Source organism: Cheilinus undulatus, linkage group 10, assembly GCF_018320785.1.
Source record: "Cheilinus undulatus linkage group 10, ASM1832078v1, whole genome shotgun sequence".
NCBI classification, from domain to species: Eukaryota; Metazoa; Chordata; class Actinopteri; order Labriformes; family Labridae; genus Cheilinus; species Cheilinus undulatus.
In genome coordinates this window covers 18,435,603-18,450,846 of record NC_054874.1, presented here as the reverse complement: position 1 = coordinate 18,450,846, position 15,244 = coordinate 18,435,603, and the positions used below count along the sequence as shown (strand labels likewise).

General features: G+C 39.0%; 2 protein-coding genes across 4 annotated transcripts in view; one reads left to right on the top strand and one right to left on the bottom strand.

Moving 5' to 3' along the window:
• The window catches only part of ctnna1 (catenin (cadherin-associated protein), alpha 1), a 104,128-nt gene that overhangs the window by 42,540 nt on the left and 46,344 nt on the right, over positions 1-15,244 (top strand). For all 3 annotated transcript variants that reach the window (XM_041798009.1, XM_041798008.1, XM_041798007.1), the window contains exons 8-9: positions 11,689-11,769; positions 12,048-12,200. In XM_041798009.1, the coding sequence (XP_041653943.1) occupies positions 11,689-11,769; positions 12,048-12,200 (234 nt within the window). The remainder of the gene's footprint in view (positions 1-11,688; positions 11,770-12,047; positions 12,201-15,244) is intronic.
• lrrtm2 (leucine rich repeat transmembrane neuronal 2) lies at positions 1,244-7,608 on the bottom strand. Its single transcript, XM_041798010.1, has 2 exons — positions 6,365-7,608; positions 1,244-5,731 (listed from the first exon to the last, which is right to left on the bottom strand). Exons 1-2 carry the CDS (start codon positions 6,366-6,368, stop codon positions 4,089-4,091), a joined length of 1,647 nt encoding a protein of 548 aa, XP_041653944.1. The 5' UTR covers positions 6,369-7,608; the 3' UTR covers positions 1,244-4,088.

The following is a 15,244-nucleotide window of genomic DNA, read 5'->3' as shown; positions in this document are numbered from 1 at the left end:
AACAAAATTCCCAATTTACAAGTGTTGCTGTGATGATTAATTTGTCTTGGATGCTACATTTTTACATTGTTGTACAGCTTGTTTGTTTATTTATCCTAGATATAATTTATTAAGAAAATAAGTTGTTTCAGTGCAACAGAAAAATAGCAAAAAATATTGTATATTCACAACTTAGCAAGCATTGTGATGTCTGATTTTCAAGGGTTTGTCTCCTCTCTTAAAATGTTTTAGATAAGATGCACCCTTGGAACAAACTTGTAGTTAAAAAAAATCTCCATTGTGTTCTCAGAATGTACAATTCATTTGTTTCCTGACACTGAAACTTAAATGCCTAACCACTCAATTCAAAATCACAACACCTAATTAAAAGTTGTTGATAGATTTATGTAGACGACATTTGCAGCCTTCTCTTCATAAAGCTTCCAAGGCCAAATGGGTTCATACTGGCTATGTTCACACTGCAGCCCTTAATGCTGATCTTCTCTTAGATCTGAATTTTTGTTCACCTGTTTACACTGCAGTTGAATTCCAAAAGGTCAGATATGTATCAGATTTAGAGCCACGCATGAAAATGGCCTACATCCAATCATAAAGATCAGATTCACTTTGACTTACGTTGTCCTCACTGTCAGAGAGAAATCAGACAGGAGTCACATATGAGCAAAACAATCAGATTTTGGTCGCTTTTAACTGCACTGTGAACATAATTTTTTTTCCATTTTTTTGTTTAATGACAGATGGGACTGCAGGAAGTAAGCACTGGAAACAAAACGGTAATAAACTTTACTTGTCTGTCAGTAAGAAAACACAAGGAAAAACTTGATGGACCACTTTCCCCAAAATGCATCAGAACAGAAGGGACCAAGTAAATACCCACATTTACCACCACTCCATCTTACAGCAGCAGTTTCCACCTTTTTCTTCCATTGTAGACCCAAAATAGGAAGATTTTGTTTGGCAGTGTAGATTAGAATTGACTACCATTTACTGAAGGCAACATTAATTGAATCGGTTCTTTCACCTTTAATGCTTTAAATTTGTCTGGCAAGGGGATTTTAATAGACAGCTTGAAGGAGTTGGGTTTTATTGATGCCCTATAAAATGTGTCCCTAATTTTTTTTACTGGTGTGTATCAGCTTAAACCAGCATGTAATAAAAGACCAAACCCAGTTTTGAGCATCCATCAGTTAACCAACACTCTGTAAATTATAACCATTTTATTTAAAAAATATATGTTTTGAGGGGAAAATGTTTTTTTTTTCAGTTTGGCACATCTTATCCACTATACAGATATGAAATTGTACATAATACAATACAAAAGGAAAATGGGAAGAGAAAAGCATTCATTTTGCACAAAGAGGTTGGGTAAGAGAGAGGGGAGTGGATTACTTGTTTTTTCTTTTTTTTATTTTTTGGCAGGGTGGGGACCAGGGCCAAAGGATGACAAGAGGAAACAAAAACAGTTTACAAAGAGCCAAAGTGCAAAGGGATGCATATTTCTACAAATTTTGTGGATTTTCAGTCACTTAGTACAACCGTAGTCTTAAACAGTGAAATTTCAAATGATTGACAGAACTTTATAGGAATTCGACATACATCCCCATCTGTGGTGTAATCAAAAAGAAGTTTCTCAATAATGTTTGCTGAATGACAAGAAGTATTCAACTCAATTTTGACTTTTGAACATGCAAGACAGATTAGAAGGGCAATAGTAAAAGCAGTGCGAAGCTGGAAATAAACAAAATTGGAAACACAGTGGAGGTGCTTGGCTTTGGAAAATCAATATAAGTCTATGTATGTTTTCATTGAATTCAAATGTGTGAAGTGTAACAATTTTTGGTTTACACAAACACTTTCTTAAACGCTGCTGTAGGCATCCTGTGAGCATGTGCAGAGAGACATTGACACAAGCATTCATTTTGAAAATTGAAGCCAATTATTGGCAGGCTCAATCAAGAGTCAATGTTTAGGATGGTGCTTCCAAGAAACCTCTAGATGGTACCAGCCAACGATCTGTATCCGAATTGCTCAAACCCATGTTTTTTCTCTTCAGGGTGCAGTGCTCAAAGATGCAACTTTCTCTATTAATCTCTGACTGCATTAAACATAGCCAAAAGCTTAATTATGGTGAAAATCCTATATTTTCTAATGGTGTGTTAAAAATGGAGAAGTTAATGCTCTCATATTCCAGTGTTAAGAATCTGACTTTAGTTTTTCAGCACTGGTTAGCTCTCATATTTATCTGGACTGAGTTTGTTGCTGTTGTATGGTCACTGTGCATTTCAAGCCCAAGGAGCTGTCAGTATTTATTTTTCAATTCTCCTCTACCTTTAGAAAGAGATTTAGTTTTAATATAAATATTACCCCATAGTTGCCCCTCTCCATCGTCCCATCAATTCCTCTCAATCCCTCTCTCTCTCTTTCACCCTGCCCCCACCACAAAACTGAACACAAAGAAGTGCGGAGCTGCGGCAGCAGCTTTAGTCTGATGCTAATGCACATCCTCTCCCTGCTGCATACAAATGTGTCCTGACCCAGGCTGGCTGTTTGCTTATCACTGGATCTCCATTTGCTTTCAGGCTATTGACTGCAGTTTAGCTTGACACTTGTGACTACGACCAAGAAATTGCTATAATATTTATTTTTCACCATACCCACATTTAAGACTTTGAATGACAACTTTGTATCCCTCTCAATAGCAATGTCTTAAGAGTAAAAGGCTCTGTGATGTTTTTGTGGGTCTAAGGATGAGTCTGTTTGAAACAATTTTGAGTGGCTGAACAAGCTAAATGTTGCTGGATCACTGGCGTGGGTGACAGAATATTAGATTCTTTTTGCCTTGCCTTAATTGGTTCAATCTTGAGCCTGTCAGTCCTGATTAGTGTGTAAGCAGTAAAGAGCCTGGGCTACTGGGGAAAGGTTTTATCCTCAGAATGAAATGTTCTCCTGTTTGGCATTTTCGCTGTTCATTTCACTTTCACTTGGTACCCTCACACCTCACACTAGGTCCCTGTATATTGATCCTGGTATACAATAGCAAATCAACAAACTGTACTTACTAGGGCAAGCTGTTGGAGATATAATGATCACAGTGTGTATGGCGTTTGGGAGTTAGAAAATCCATGTTCAGGTCATTGTACATTTAAAGGTCTTATAATTTTGTTCTTTATGTCTAAGGTGACATCTATGTGTTGGCCAAGCAGTGTAGAATATTGGAGATGAACCACAGATAAACAGTATTTTGTGTGTCCCACAGAGTTTATTTGTGGCAGTTGGCCCTTCTGGGCAGGAAAAATAGCAAAATTTCCAAATACACACAAAAAACGAATCCATTTGCCTTTTGGTGGGCATTTTTGGGGTTAGCCACACGTATAAATCCTGTAAACAGGAAACACTCAGAAACTGTTGATCTGATAATAGATTTTAGATTTACCTAATATCTGATTTGGTTAAAGTCATAGCATTACAGGAGATTTATTTTTGATATGTTAACTGTCGCAATATTATTTTCAGTAATAATTCAGGGCTACATTTTGGTCTGAGTATCCTTAAAGGTATGGTTTTCTCCCAAACATTGGTATTACAAAACAAAAAACGTCCTGATAATTTATCCAATTCATTCCCCCATTATTTTAGGGATTGACTTACACTGCCTATGGTGCAGTTAAAAAAAACGTTCAAATATCTACTCTTTAAAAGAAATTAAGACATAAATCACATTTCTCCACTTAATGTATTTTGTTAGCAGAGGGCCATTTGGCTAAGTGTTTTGTCTGTGCTGCAGAATATAGAGACAATGTGGAGACAAATCTCACAGTTTACAATTTTCTTGTTTAAAATGATTGCCCCTGCCTGATATTAACAACTTTGCATTCATAGAAAAATAAATTTGTGACTATCTCTACATCATCCTTTTACTGTCATGTCCAACATCTGTCATTGTAGCATTCGCATTTCTCACATTTTCTCAGATCTCACTTGTAGAAATTATGCTTTTTACAGAAACTGGAAAAAAATCAACAAAGCAAACCCTGTATCATCTGAAATGGTCAAATGGCAAACCATATGCTCTAGGAATAAATAAGAGTTCATACTTCACACTCTTTGTAAGGCAGTTGCTGACACTTGCACTGCCCATAGCCATTGATGATCACGAGTGCCCCTTCTTCATGGCTGGGCTCATACTCATTATAGGGTACCTGTGTAGCTAGATCTGCCATAGGCTGCCTCTGCTGGGTCCTCATCTGTCTGCGGTTCTGAATTGCCGAACAATGGCGTATCCGGCGCAGGGTGGGAGGGCAGCACTTCCGTGAGATATAGACAACAAAAATGATGAAAAAGAATGAAAATAAAAGGGCCATAGTTCCAATGATAACCCTATGAGTCATAACAGTGTTGTCCATTGCCGAGAAGTCATCAGTTACAGCTGCCTCTTCCCAAGTAGCAGTGGTTGCTTGAGCAGTGCGTGGTGCTTGTGTCGTGGTTGTCGTCGTAGTGACAGTGGTAAAGCTCCCAAAATCCTCTGCATAGTCCTGCGTGGGGGTTGGCTGCATAATCCCAAACAAGGAGCTTGTGATCTCTGCAGCAATAGTAGCGTCTGTGGTTGTACTAATGGTCTGTACAACTGGCGCTGAAAAATTCTGGCAAAGCTGGAATCCATAAACAGCATCGAGTATCTCCTCGCCTTGGGCATATTCAGGACTGTGGCAGAGAATGGAATGTTCCCACCTTCCCTTAAAGGTGCTTAGCCACGTGGCCAGAGAGCAAATCCTTTTGGTACATTCCCAAAGGTTGCTAGACAGCCCAATGGTACCCAGAGACTGCCACATATTCATTACCTGGGGATCCAGACTGCTTAGTTTGTTGTTATCCAGCAGCAAAATCTTTAAATTTGGCAGCGTTTGAAACACATCAGCTGTAAGGACACGGATTTCATTTCCTGTAAGGTCCAGCTTTTCTAAAGTGGTCCAGGTCCACTCCATGCCACATGTTAGGTTGCTGATCTTATTCCATTGCAGATATAGAAACTGGAGGGCAACAAGTCGAGGAAAATGGGCCAAGTTGATCTTGGTCAACTGATTGTGTTCCAAGTGGAGCTCTTTAAGCTTAATGAGTCCAGCAAATCCATTTCGGGCCAGACTCCGTAGCCGGTTGCTACTCAGGCCAAGATATTCCAGGCTGCGGCAGTCCCAGAATGCGCGAACAGGTGTGGTGCGAAGTAAATTGGAGCGGAGGTGGAGTATCTGGAGTTTCCTCAGTCCATGAAACAGCTCTGGTTCCAGTGCTGTCATCTGATTGAAGGACAGGTCCAGGATCTGGAGATTGATGAGGTGGATGAAGGTTGTGTTGGGCAACTTGGTGATACGATTGGAGCTTAGATTGAGGTCCTTCAACTTGTAGAGTCCTTGAAAAGCGTCCTCTTGTACTGTGGTAATCTGGTTATGGTCTAGATGGAGCCAAGTGAGCTGACTGAAGCCATAGAATTGATCAGGGCTGAGCTCAGAGATGCTATTGTGGCGTAGTGACAACCCCAGGGCCCCCTTGTCCACACCATCTGGGGGTGCCTGAAGCCCCTGGGTGTCGCAGTAGAACTGCAGATCCTCACAGCGGCATTTTTGAGGGCAGGTTGTGCACGATGCAGGAGGCAGCAGGCACACTAGGAGCATGCTGATCACACACAGACACAGAGCCGCTGGTGCAGGTCCCACCAATGGCCACCTTGAATGGAAACCTGGGTGGGTTCAAAGATAAGAACATGAACTTTGGGGCGGGAAAGCTTATCTCTGCAGAACACTTATCAATAATTCATAATGGTGTTTATGCTTTTTGCGTGTGCTCTCTCATTTTCCTCATATATATACTAGAAAGAAAATTTGCCATTGGCAACTTCCAAAATGTAGGTAAACACAATTTCATCAGCTGAGGACTGCTGACATTTCCTTTACTAAAGAATAATGATGAATTAGATTCATTAGCTGGACTTTGTCCCTTCTTTTTTCTGTTTATAGATTGTTCTCATTTTACTCTGTGATTTGGCTTGAATTTGAATTTCTTCAGAAAATTGGCATTAAGATTCCTGTTGTAGTTTTTTCTGTTTTTATGTGCTTATATATCCCATTTCCCATTTGAGTGCTTCTTTTCTTAAAAACTCATATTTTTTCTCTTTTTCACTTAAGGGTTGTTCTGACTACAATTGGCATTAAATAATGTATAGATTCACAACTGTTGTGTCGTTGAGAAAGGAAAAATGAAGGACAATTGCAGTAAACAGGCACGGCTGAGGAGCTTTTAGTCCTTAGCCTCCCTTGCTCTTACTTGTATTCCTATTCATGTCCAGATCTGCCGTATAAAGGGGCTAACTTACCCATTCTTTTGTGCACATCGGAGGCTGCATTCAACTGTCCTTTTCCGCAGACTCTTGGAGCAACCAGATGGAAGAAAAATCCAAAGGGAAAAAACCCTTTTGAGTGAGCACAAAAGGAATCAGCCTCTTTGGAAATAAAGCAATTCTGAACCCACCCAAATGAAACAAAATATGAAATTCCATGTCCAAATATGATGCTTATTCCTCTTGTTTTGCTTAGAGTCCTTTAAAATCCAAGCTCAAAGATGAGGTTGAATCTTTTCGTCATCCAACGAATCCTCCTTTATATATTTTTAAAGTTGATCAGTTGCTTCCAGAGTGACTCCGGTGAAAAGATCCCCCTCCTCTCCTTTTTTTCTTTTTTCTTTTTTTCCCCTTTTGTTTCCCTTCCACCGCAATGATGTCAGCTCAGACGGTTAATTGAGGATCAAGCGTTCCTCTTTCATGGCTGTGGTCGTCCAACCCTAACTTGTTGATGGCAGCCAGAGATCCTGCTTCCGACGCCGGCTCAGCCTCAGCATAGCCTCTGCAGAGCTGTGTGCGGAGCCCCTCGTCTGCTAGCTGAGACGCAGGGAGAGAGAAAAAAGCAGAGCAGGGAGTCAGGGATGTTATTCTGTGCTTTTTGTTGCAGCCACTCACTGCTACAGAGTGGTGGCAGCCTGGCGTCGATCATCACTACTGTTTCTCTCTCTCTTTTTCTCTCCCACACTCACAAACACCCTCTCACTCTCTCACTCAGTCACTTGCTCTCTGCCTCATACACACTGCTTGTGCACCTCAGCCTTCCTCCACCTCCCTCATGCGACCCCCCTCTTCCCTCCCACTGACTCGTCACCATCAGAATATTGATATCTTGAACGTGTTGCGGCAGCTTGCTGTTGAAATTAACCACAGCTGTAAATCTCAGCCTCGCCTTGCTGTTGTTCTGCATAAGCTATGTATGAATGAATACGCATGCATAAACAAAGTAGCACAACAAAGCTTAATATAGTTTGTAACGTGGCAACACAAACATGGGCAAATGACAGGCAAAGGTATGCTGCAATGCCATATCTGTGTACTGGAGCAAGTATGCTAAAGGAATGCTAACATAGGTCATCTGTCTTCTATTCATAATTTACATATCCTGAGTGCAGTGCTTTAATTTTTGAACATTGAAATGTGATGTATGGCCAGCTGCTCTGAAGTTAAATTAAGCCAGCTTTTAACATGTAATTGACAAGGCTGAATACTTGCTTTATGATGTGAACCACAAGCTGATATCAGAGTAAAATGTTAACATGATTTAGTTTTTTTTGACAATGAGAGAATGAGTTTGATTCATCAATTGTTAAGAGGTTTATTTTCAGCATTACTTAGAATACTGAGCAGAATTTGATGTATGAGCATGAAAGCTCATATTTCTTAATTAATAAAGGCAAGAGATCAGTGTAAGGGCAGTTGCACTGAACTAGATTTAATGCAGTGAATTGCTAGATATTAGAGAAGTTAAGAAACATGGCTCTGTTGTCTTTAACAACACACTGTCAACTGTTGATACACTCAAGTGCTTCTAACTTGATGATGGACTTTAACTCTTGTTGCATCCTTCTTACACAATAAGTCATAATTAATTCATCCAACCATTCTTTCTGCAGTAGACAATGGTGAAAGAGTATCTCAAATAAGTTTTTTGTTTTTCAAATTTGAATTTTACTTGGTCCAAATTATTGTCTAGTTGCATAACTTTAAGGTCTTAAGACAAAACGCATCTGGCTGTGACTTTCCAGGTCACTTGACCTGCATACTGTCATTCTGCACATTTTGTGCTAGACTACATCTCCCTCTGGGACTCCTGCTGTATTTGTGAGCTGAAAACAGGATAAAAATGATTGTGCATAAGAAGGAATGATGGGTATTTTTTTTTACAAAGGGGTGTTTAAGCAAAAAAGGAAAAAAAAAACAATTAAAGTTAAAAGTCCAAAGGAGAAAACTTGAATCTGAAAACACTGTCCTAAACATATGGGATCATTGGTCTCTTGGAGCATACTTGACTCTTCATTGAATTTTTCCATAATCCAGTAGACCAGTGGTTTTGTTGAAACGGGATGTTCCTAAATCTGTCCTCAAGGAGACGGATAGAGACTCACTTGAGTATCATAAAAGATGCTGCAGAGAAACTGCCTCCATAATAAGCACCTGAAGAAGTGCTTTAGAAGCCTCTGGTGTGGAAATGAAATATAGGCTAGGCATGAATGAAATAGGATTGAGAGAGTATGGGCAGTGCAGACTAAAGCCCTACCACAGCACTGCATCCAACCGGCACAAAAGCACAGGGGATTAGTGCCGTTGAAGCTCCCAGGCCCCTAACTATGTACACAACCCCCCATTGGGCAAAGGGTAGTGGGGGATGGGGTAGGTCAATGCCACCACCAACCATGGTGTTGTGTCGCAGTTGATTTAAGCGTCATAAGGGGGATGAACAGCCCTGAGTCCAAGGGGTTCTTTGCCTTTTCTCTTTTGCCCTTTCCTGTTCATTTAATTTTGCTGTAATTTCATTATTGGCCAATATCTGTCCATTTATCTCGTGTGTCTGTTTTCCACTCTTCTCGCCATCATTCCACCTTCCTGGTACTTTTATTTTTTTTTACGTTATTCCTTGAGCAGTTTGCAAAAATAACGGAAAATCACTCTGCTTAGTATGGTGATCTGTGATCAGAGCGTTCACTACTGTGAAACACTAAGCTTTGTGACTGCTGCTAGAGATGCACAGCTACAGATGTTTAGTAAAACCTTAAAAACCTTAACCTTTTAAACAGCTCAAATTCCTCATTTTGGATTGATAAAATACATATGGTGAAGAGATAAGGGCACTGCATCCACTAGGGCTGAACGATGTGGCAGAATAATCTAATTGCAATTAGTTTTTTTCCCTAATGTTGCAACTGTGATTTGATATGTGATTATTCCTAAAGTTCATCATCTTATGTTTTTTCCAGCAAACACAAACAATTAACCATTCCATATTATAACCAACACAATATTAGATTTGACAAAGGCTGAACAATTAAAAAAAATGTAATTGTGATGATTGTAAGTTCTATCACAAATAAGAAATGGATTGTAGTATTGAAGGGTGGGATAATTTTTGTCATTCTCATATTTGATGAGAAAAAAGTACAAAAATGAAGATAAAGGGATATTTCATAGACTATTCTAAAAAAAATTTTCAGTAGTTTAAAGTAGCCACAGTCCTTTTTTCTAAACATGGAGCTGAATCTTAGCCTGATTCTTGAAATTAGAGATTTAGAATCTGACAACACTCAGTGGGTTCTTTAATTCCTGAGTCTGACAGCTTTTGCTTAGCATCAGGACTCTGAAGCCTGCAACATAGGCTGACTTCATTGGTGTAGTGTAATATATTTTATTTTGTCTTATACAACACATGGAGAGAGTTGTTCTGGCAGGAAGGCTAAACAGGATTGGGATCTCTTAATCCTTGCATGAATAAAATTTCTGATTTAAATCTTTCTGCAGTTTGCAACAGCAGCACTTAGAGGGTGCGGTGCACATGAATTGCAACACTGATAAAGATGCAAATCAGCTTTTTTTGGGAGTGGGGGGGTTTGGTCTTCAACCAAAAGCAGCTGTTTCTTTTATTGAAGCGGGCTTCTGCTCTTGTTTATTATTAATTGAAACTGTTGGTGATTGTTTGTTCCATGATTCACCACTTGCAGTATGAAGAGTTAGAAAATAATTCCAGTGTTTTAACAGGAGGCAATTGGGTGCTTTTGACAGCTGGTCTACACAGAGCACAATGGTGTTTGATAAATAAAAGGATCAGTGATGGATCAGGCTGGGTATCTGCAGAGTACCAGCTGTGGTAATTACACTAATATTACTGTCAGTGGTTCTTACATAAAAAAAGATGAATGAATGAACAGTTTTATGTCATGTCATCTACATGACTCATCCCTCATGGGATTATTCATACATTCATATTAATAAACAAAACATTCTGGTATGCATGTTTAACATAACAATTTATTGGTTCCATGCAAAAACGCGTTAGTGCCACCCAATTCTGGCGCTGGAAGCCTTACGGTTCTGTCGTTCTGTCTATATTCTCGTGTGACCACAATATCTCAAAAGTGCCAGCAGGGGATACTTCCAAATTTGGTACAAATACTCATTCTGACTTAAGAATGAACTGATGAAATTTGGTCATAAAAGGTCTACATGACCTGAAGGAAAAACATCCAGAAGGAATTTTACCATATTTAGTGAATGCTTCCCCTGATGGTCTGAAAGTACAACAATAAAAAAAGTGTCTTTATTTGAAACAATATGGCTCTTGTTTGAAGTCCCTCTAGATGGAAATGTGCTGCCATCTCTCCTGTGAAATTATGGCCACCCTGTGCTGAGTTTTGTTGTTTAGGTAATAAATCTTCAAAAGTTGAAAGTGTAAATATATCCCTTAACAATTTAAAATCTGTTCTCACGTTTAACAAAAGTGGTCTGGCTGCAGCCCTTACATCTTTGACAGCCACTCTCACAGATCGTTCATCTGAGACGCCTTCTATTGACTCTTAAAACCTAATCACAGAAGGTTTAATAAGCCGAATTAACAGTCTGCTTACAGGGAAAAAGCCTGTCCTTCATGAAGACATTCTAATGCAGCAAGTACAGCTTACTTGCTAGCTCCATTGGCTTTGTAGCTAATACTAAGCTCACAAAGTAGCTTTGTCATATGCATAACTACGTTAGCTTTAGCTATGTGTGCTTAAGCTCATGTTGCTAAAGTAAATTTGGCCACAGTGGCCAATGTTGTAATGTAACTAGTGTAGCTATGTTAGCTAAAGCTAACAAGCTAAAGTGAGCCACCGTTCAGGTAACTACTTCTAAAATGGCCCTAGACATAATTTAATCTTGGATTAGACCTCTGATCTTTTTCTGTTTTATTTATGAATTGTTCCTTAGTCTGAAATGTTTGCAATATGCTTATTTCATGAATGTAACCACCAGACTTTATGTATAAAGTTGAAATTGAAAAAAAAAAAAAAAAAAATCTAAAACTGGAAATGTGTTGTACAGTGCTTCTGTTCTGAAAAGGACAGCGTCTGAGATGAACACTCTCTTAGAGAGCTTGTCAGAGCCCATCAGAGATGCACAGGCTGCAGCCAGGCAGTCCTGCATTTAACACTCTTTCCTTGTACAATAAATTTATAATGTACAAAAAATGCTTTCAAAAATTACTTCAAATTCTGTTGTTTTAGATGGAAAAATATTTAGAACATCTTTGTGACTCCAACATACTCACATTTTTTCCTTTTTTCATGTTTCAGGCAGGAAGAAAAGACAGGAGTGATGCTCTGAACACTGCTATTGACAGGATGACAAAAAAGACCAGAGACCTTCGCAGACAGGTTTGTTTTTCTTCTTATTGTCTCCATATTCCATATGCTATGAATGTTTTTACTCACTAATACTTAACTGTGAAGTATGATTTATTTTTGGCCCAAAAATTTAAAAAAGTGTCAATAGTGCAGTTAAGATACCTAATGGTTAGCGATGTTGAATGTAAGGGGAAGAGTTCTTTGCAGAGTGGTCACTTGCTCTACTGAATGTATCAGTGCATATTCACAGGGGGATGTGTTTTTTTTAACCGTGCCTTTTTCTTTTCTTGAAATATCTTTCTTCACAGCTGCGTAAAGCTGTAATGGACCATGTCTCTGACTCTTTCCTGGAGACCAATGTTCCCCTCCTAGTCCTCATTGAAGCTGCCAAGAATGGCAACGAGAAAGAAGTCAAGGAATATGCCCAGGTGTTTCGTGAACATGCCAACAAACTGATTGAGGTAATGTAGAGTTTTTATTCTTTCACTGTCAAAATGTGGCATGACCCAAATACAGAACACTTTTATTTTGTGTTCCACTCATTCGGTTCTGGACATTTTAGCATGGCTTATAGCAATCATCAGGCTTCATCCAGCATCTCTTTTTTTCTGACTGTGGCTCTGTTCTCAGATGTTCCCATGTGCAATAAAACTTTGGGATTACAGTGCCTCAGAAAACAGCAATCTGGGATCTTTTGTCCCAAATGAAAACAAAGCAGTAAACATTGAAATTATTTTCTGTTATTTCTGTACTTGTCTTTCACTCTGTGTATGTGTATGTCCGCCTGTCTCTCACACACAGAAACAGGCGCACACATTGTAACCGCATTTTTTCAATTGAAGGCGATGCTGATTCTAATCTTAAGTTGCAATGCTGTAGAGAGCAGACAAACAGAACACTGCTTTGTGTGGTTATAGCAACAGATCAGATTTTTAAGCAAGTCTAAGAACCACAACTCAAGCAGAAGTGCTACCGCTGGGAAAATGCTGTCCTTGCCACAACAGATTGATGTACCACTTCTTATTGACCAACAACACATGCTTACAAAGATAAATATCTTTAAGTGTTCTTTCTTTGCAGCCTGCATCCTCCGCTTTTGTTGCTTCTCCCAAGTCTTAGGAGAGGCAGACTGAGATTTTACGTGTCTCATGTAAGGGTGTACAATAGGACGATCTTAGATTGTGAAGGATTAAAATGTGTTGATTATCTGCCAAATCAGAGAGTTCATAGTATTGGGCGATCTGTTTCTTTGCTCTTACATGGATGCATGTTAAGTTTTTTGTTTGCTCAGCTGCTTCACACATCAGACCCTGTTTGCAAGGTTTGAGCGCCTATTGACCAAAAAAAAAAAAGAAAAAAACTAAAATTGATCATGGACCTGAAAATAACAGGCTCTGTGTGCAAAGACCTTAATCCTTTAAAAGACCTCTTACTCAGTTGCATGGAACTGCTTTGGATTTTCCAAACTGGCAGGGCACATGTAATAAATGTTAAATTGTGTCAGATAAGGTTTGTATTTTGGATGGCAACACTGGAAGCCTTTTAACAGGCTCAAAAATCAGTACCAGAAAAAGTATGCTGAGAATCAGACAGTGAGGAGATTAGCCTCACCACAGTCAGCAGAGGTAAGCCTTATCCTGCTGTTTTAATTGTTGCTGCCCATGCTATTCTGCCTCTCTTAGTTAGCCAAGTTAATAACAAGCCTCTGCTCATGAGGCTCACCTGGAGTGATGATGTTTGGAAGACATTACAAAAAAGAAGGGAGACAATGATGTCAACAAGGTCCAGACCTTGTTTATTTTTAAGATATTTCTGTTTTTAACCAGAAAATAATCAGTTTACCCTCCATGTTTCTAAAAATGACATCAGGCCACATCCATCCCTCTTGCTCCTTGTCCAGTGTGTAGCAAGCAGATATAGATGTGTCACTACAGTCATAAGGCTGATGTCAATAAACGTTTTCCTAACAGCTTTTTGAATAAAAACAGGTAAACAGAAATCTCTTCATGTAAGTAATAACGAGCAGCAAGAAAACATTAGCTGTCCCTGTAAGTGGCCGTTACTTCAGTTTCTTGAACGTCTGTGTCAGAGCATCATATGCTGACATTTGAAAGTGGCTTCTCCCTGTGGGCAGATGACCACAAATGAGGCTTGATCGGTTGGTCCAGTGTAGCAGAGCAGCATAAGCCTTCACTTGGGAAACTGCTGAAGCGTCCAAGGGAAAAGGGGACTACACTTGGGAGTAGACCCTTAAGTAGCTCCTAAAGGCCTGAGTGTCAGATGTGACGTTAGCTATGACCTTTGTGGACTCCCTGAATGCCTGGATACTACATCAACTCATAGTAGCTCAATGGAAAAATGAAAGAACACAACTTTGATGGATATTTCTCATGGATGAAAGTGAAAATGTTTGAAAAATGTTTTTGAAACACAGCTGTATGGAATAGAGATACACTCATAATAGACATGATGACTAGGGGAGGGGATTTTTTTTTTTTATAACGATAGCATTATCTCCACTACTACCCTTATCACTTCTTTTTAGTTTCAATAGAAAAGTAGTTTTATTTGGCCATAGAATGTGCCTTTTGGTTCTATTGATAACAGAATACGTAGGCTGTAGTAGCTCTGTTTTTGAGAGTTTTTAACAGAATTGGAATATCTGTAGATAGTATCTTTAATTTATTATCTTCAATTCATTTAAATACAGAACAGTTTGATTTAATTTGGTTCAGTTCAATCCAGGAAAAACTGATGGAATCAAAATAACTTTTTGCTTTAACACAAATGAGAAAAAAGGAGAAAACGAGATCATTTCATAATAGTCTAGTGTCTTTGACCTTATTTATAAAAGAGGCTAATAGAGGCATATAGAGATGCAGAGCTAAAGCATGGTGGATCAAGCTATGATAACAAACTGCAGAGCCTCAGGGAACCAACCTCCAACATTAAATCCTGTGCAAAGATGATTCAGGTTACATTTTTACCAAACCAGGACTTCACGGACCAGTGAACTTGGGCCTTTGATTGGTTAACAGGTCCAGATCAGTCTATCTTTACATCACCAGTAGCGAGCCAACTAGCTTTTATCCTGCCAGTTCGAACAACTATTTGAAGTTTGGGGGTTTTAACTTTAACTGCTTTGAGTATAGGTGGATGCCTAACCTGCAGCAGCAGATGAGTTGACACAAGTCTTTTTTTTATATATACTGGCAGTTGAATGCTTTTTTCAGTTTAAATGGATTCAAAATGCTGATATGCTTCATACTTACTGGCTAGCTATTCAAATATTTTTAAAAACTTTATTAAACGTTCATTTGTGCTGTAGTAGTTCAAGTGACTTAACTGGCCATGTCACAGGACCTTCAAGATTTAATTGCAGTAGTGATAAGCTAAATGGTTATAGATTTTCAGCTTTTTGAAAATGTTGAACAGGGTCCATTTGGAATTGGATTTTGACCTCTATCTTTGTTAGTGGCATAAGTATTGAACTAGTTTTCCGTTG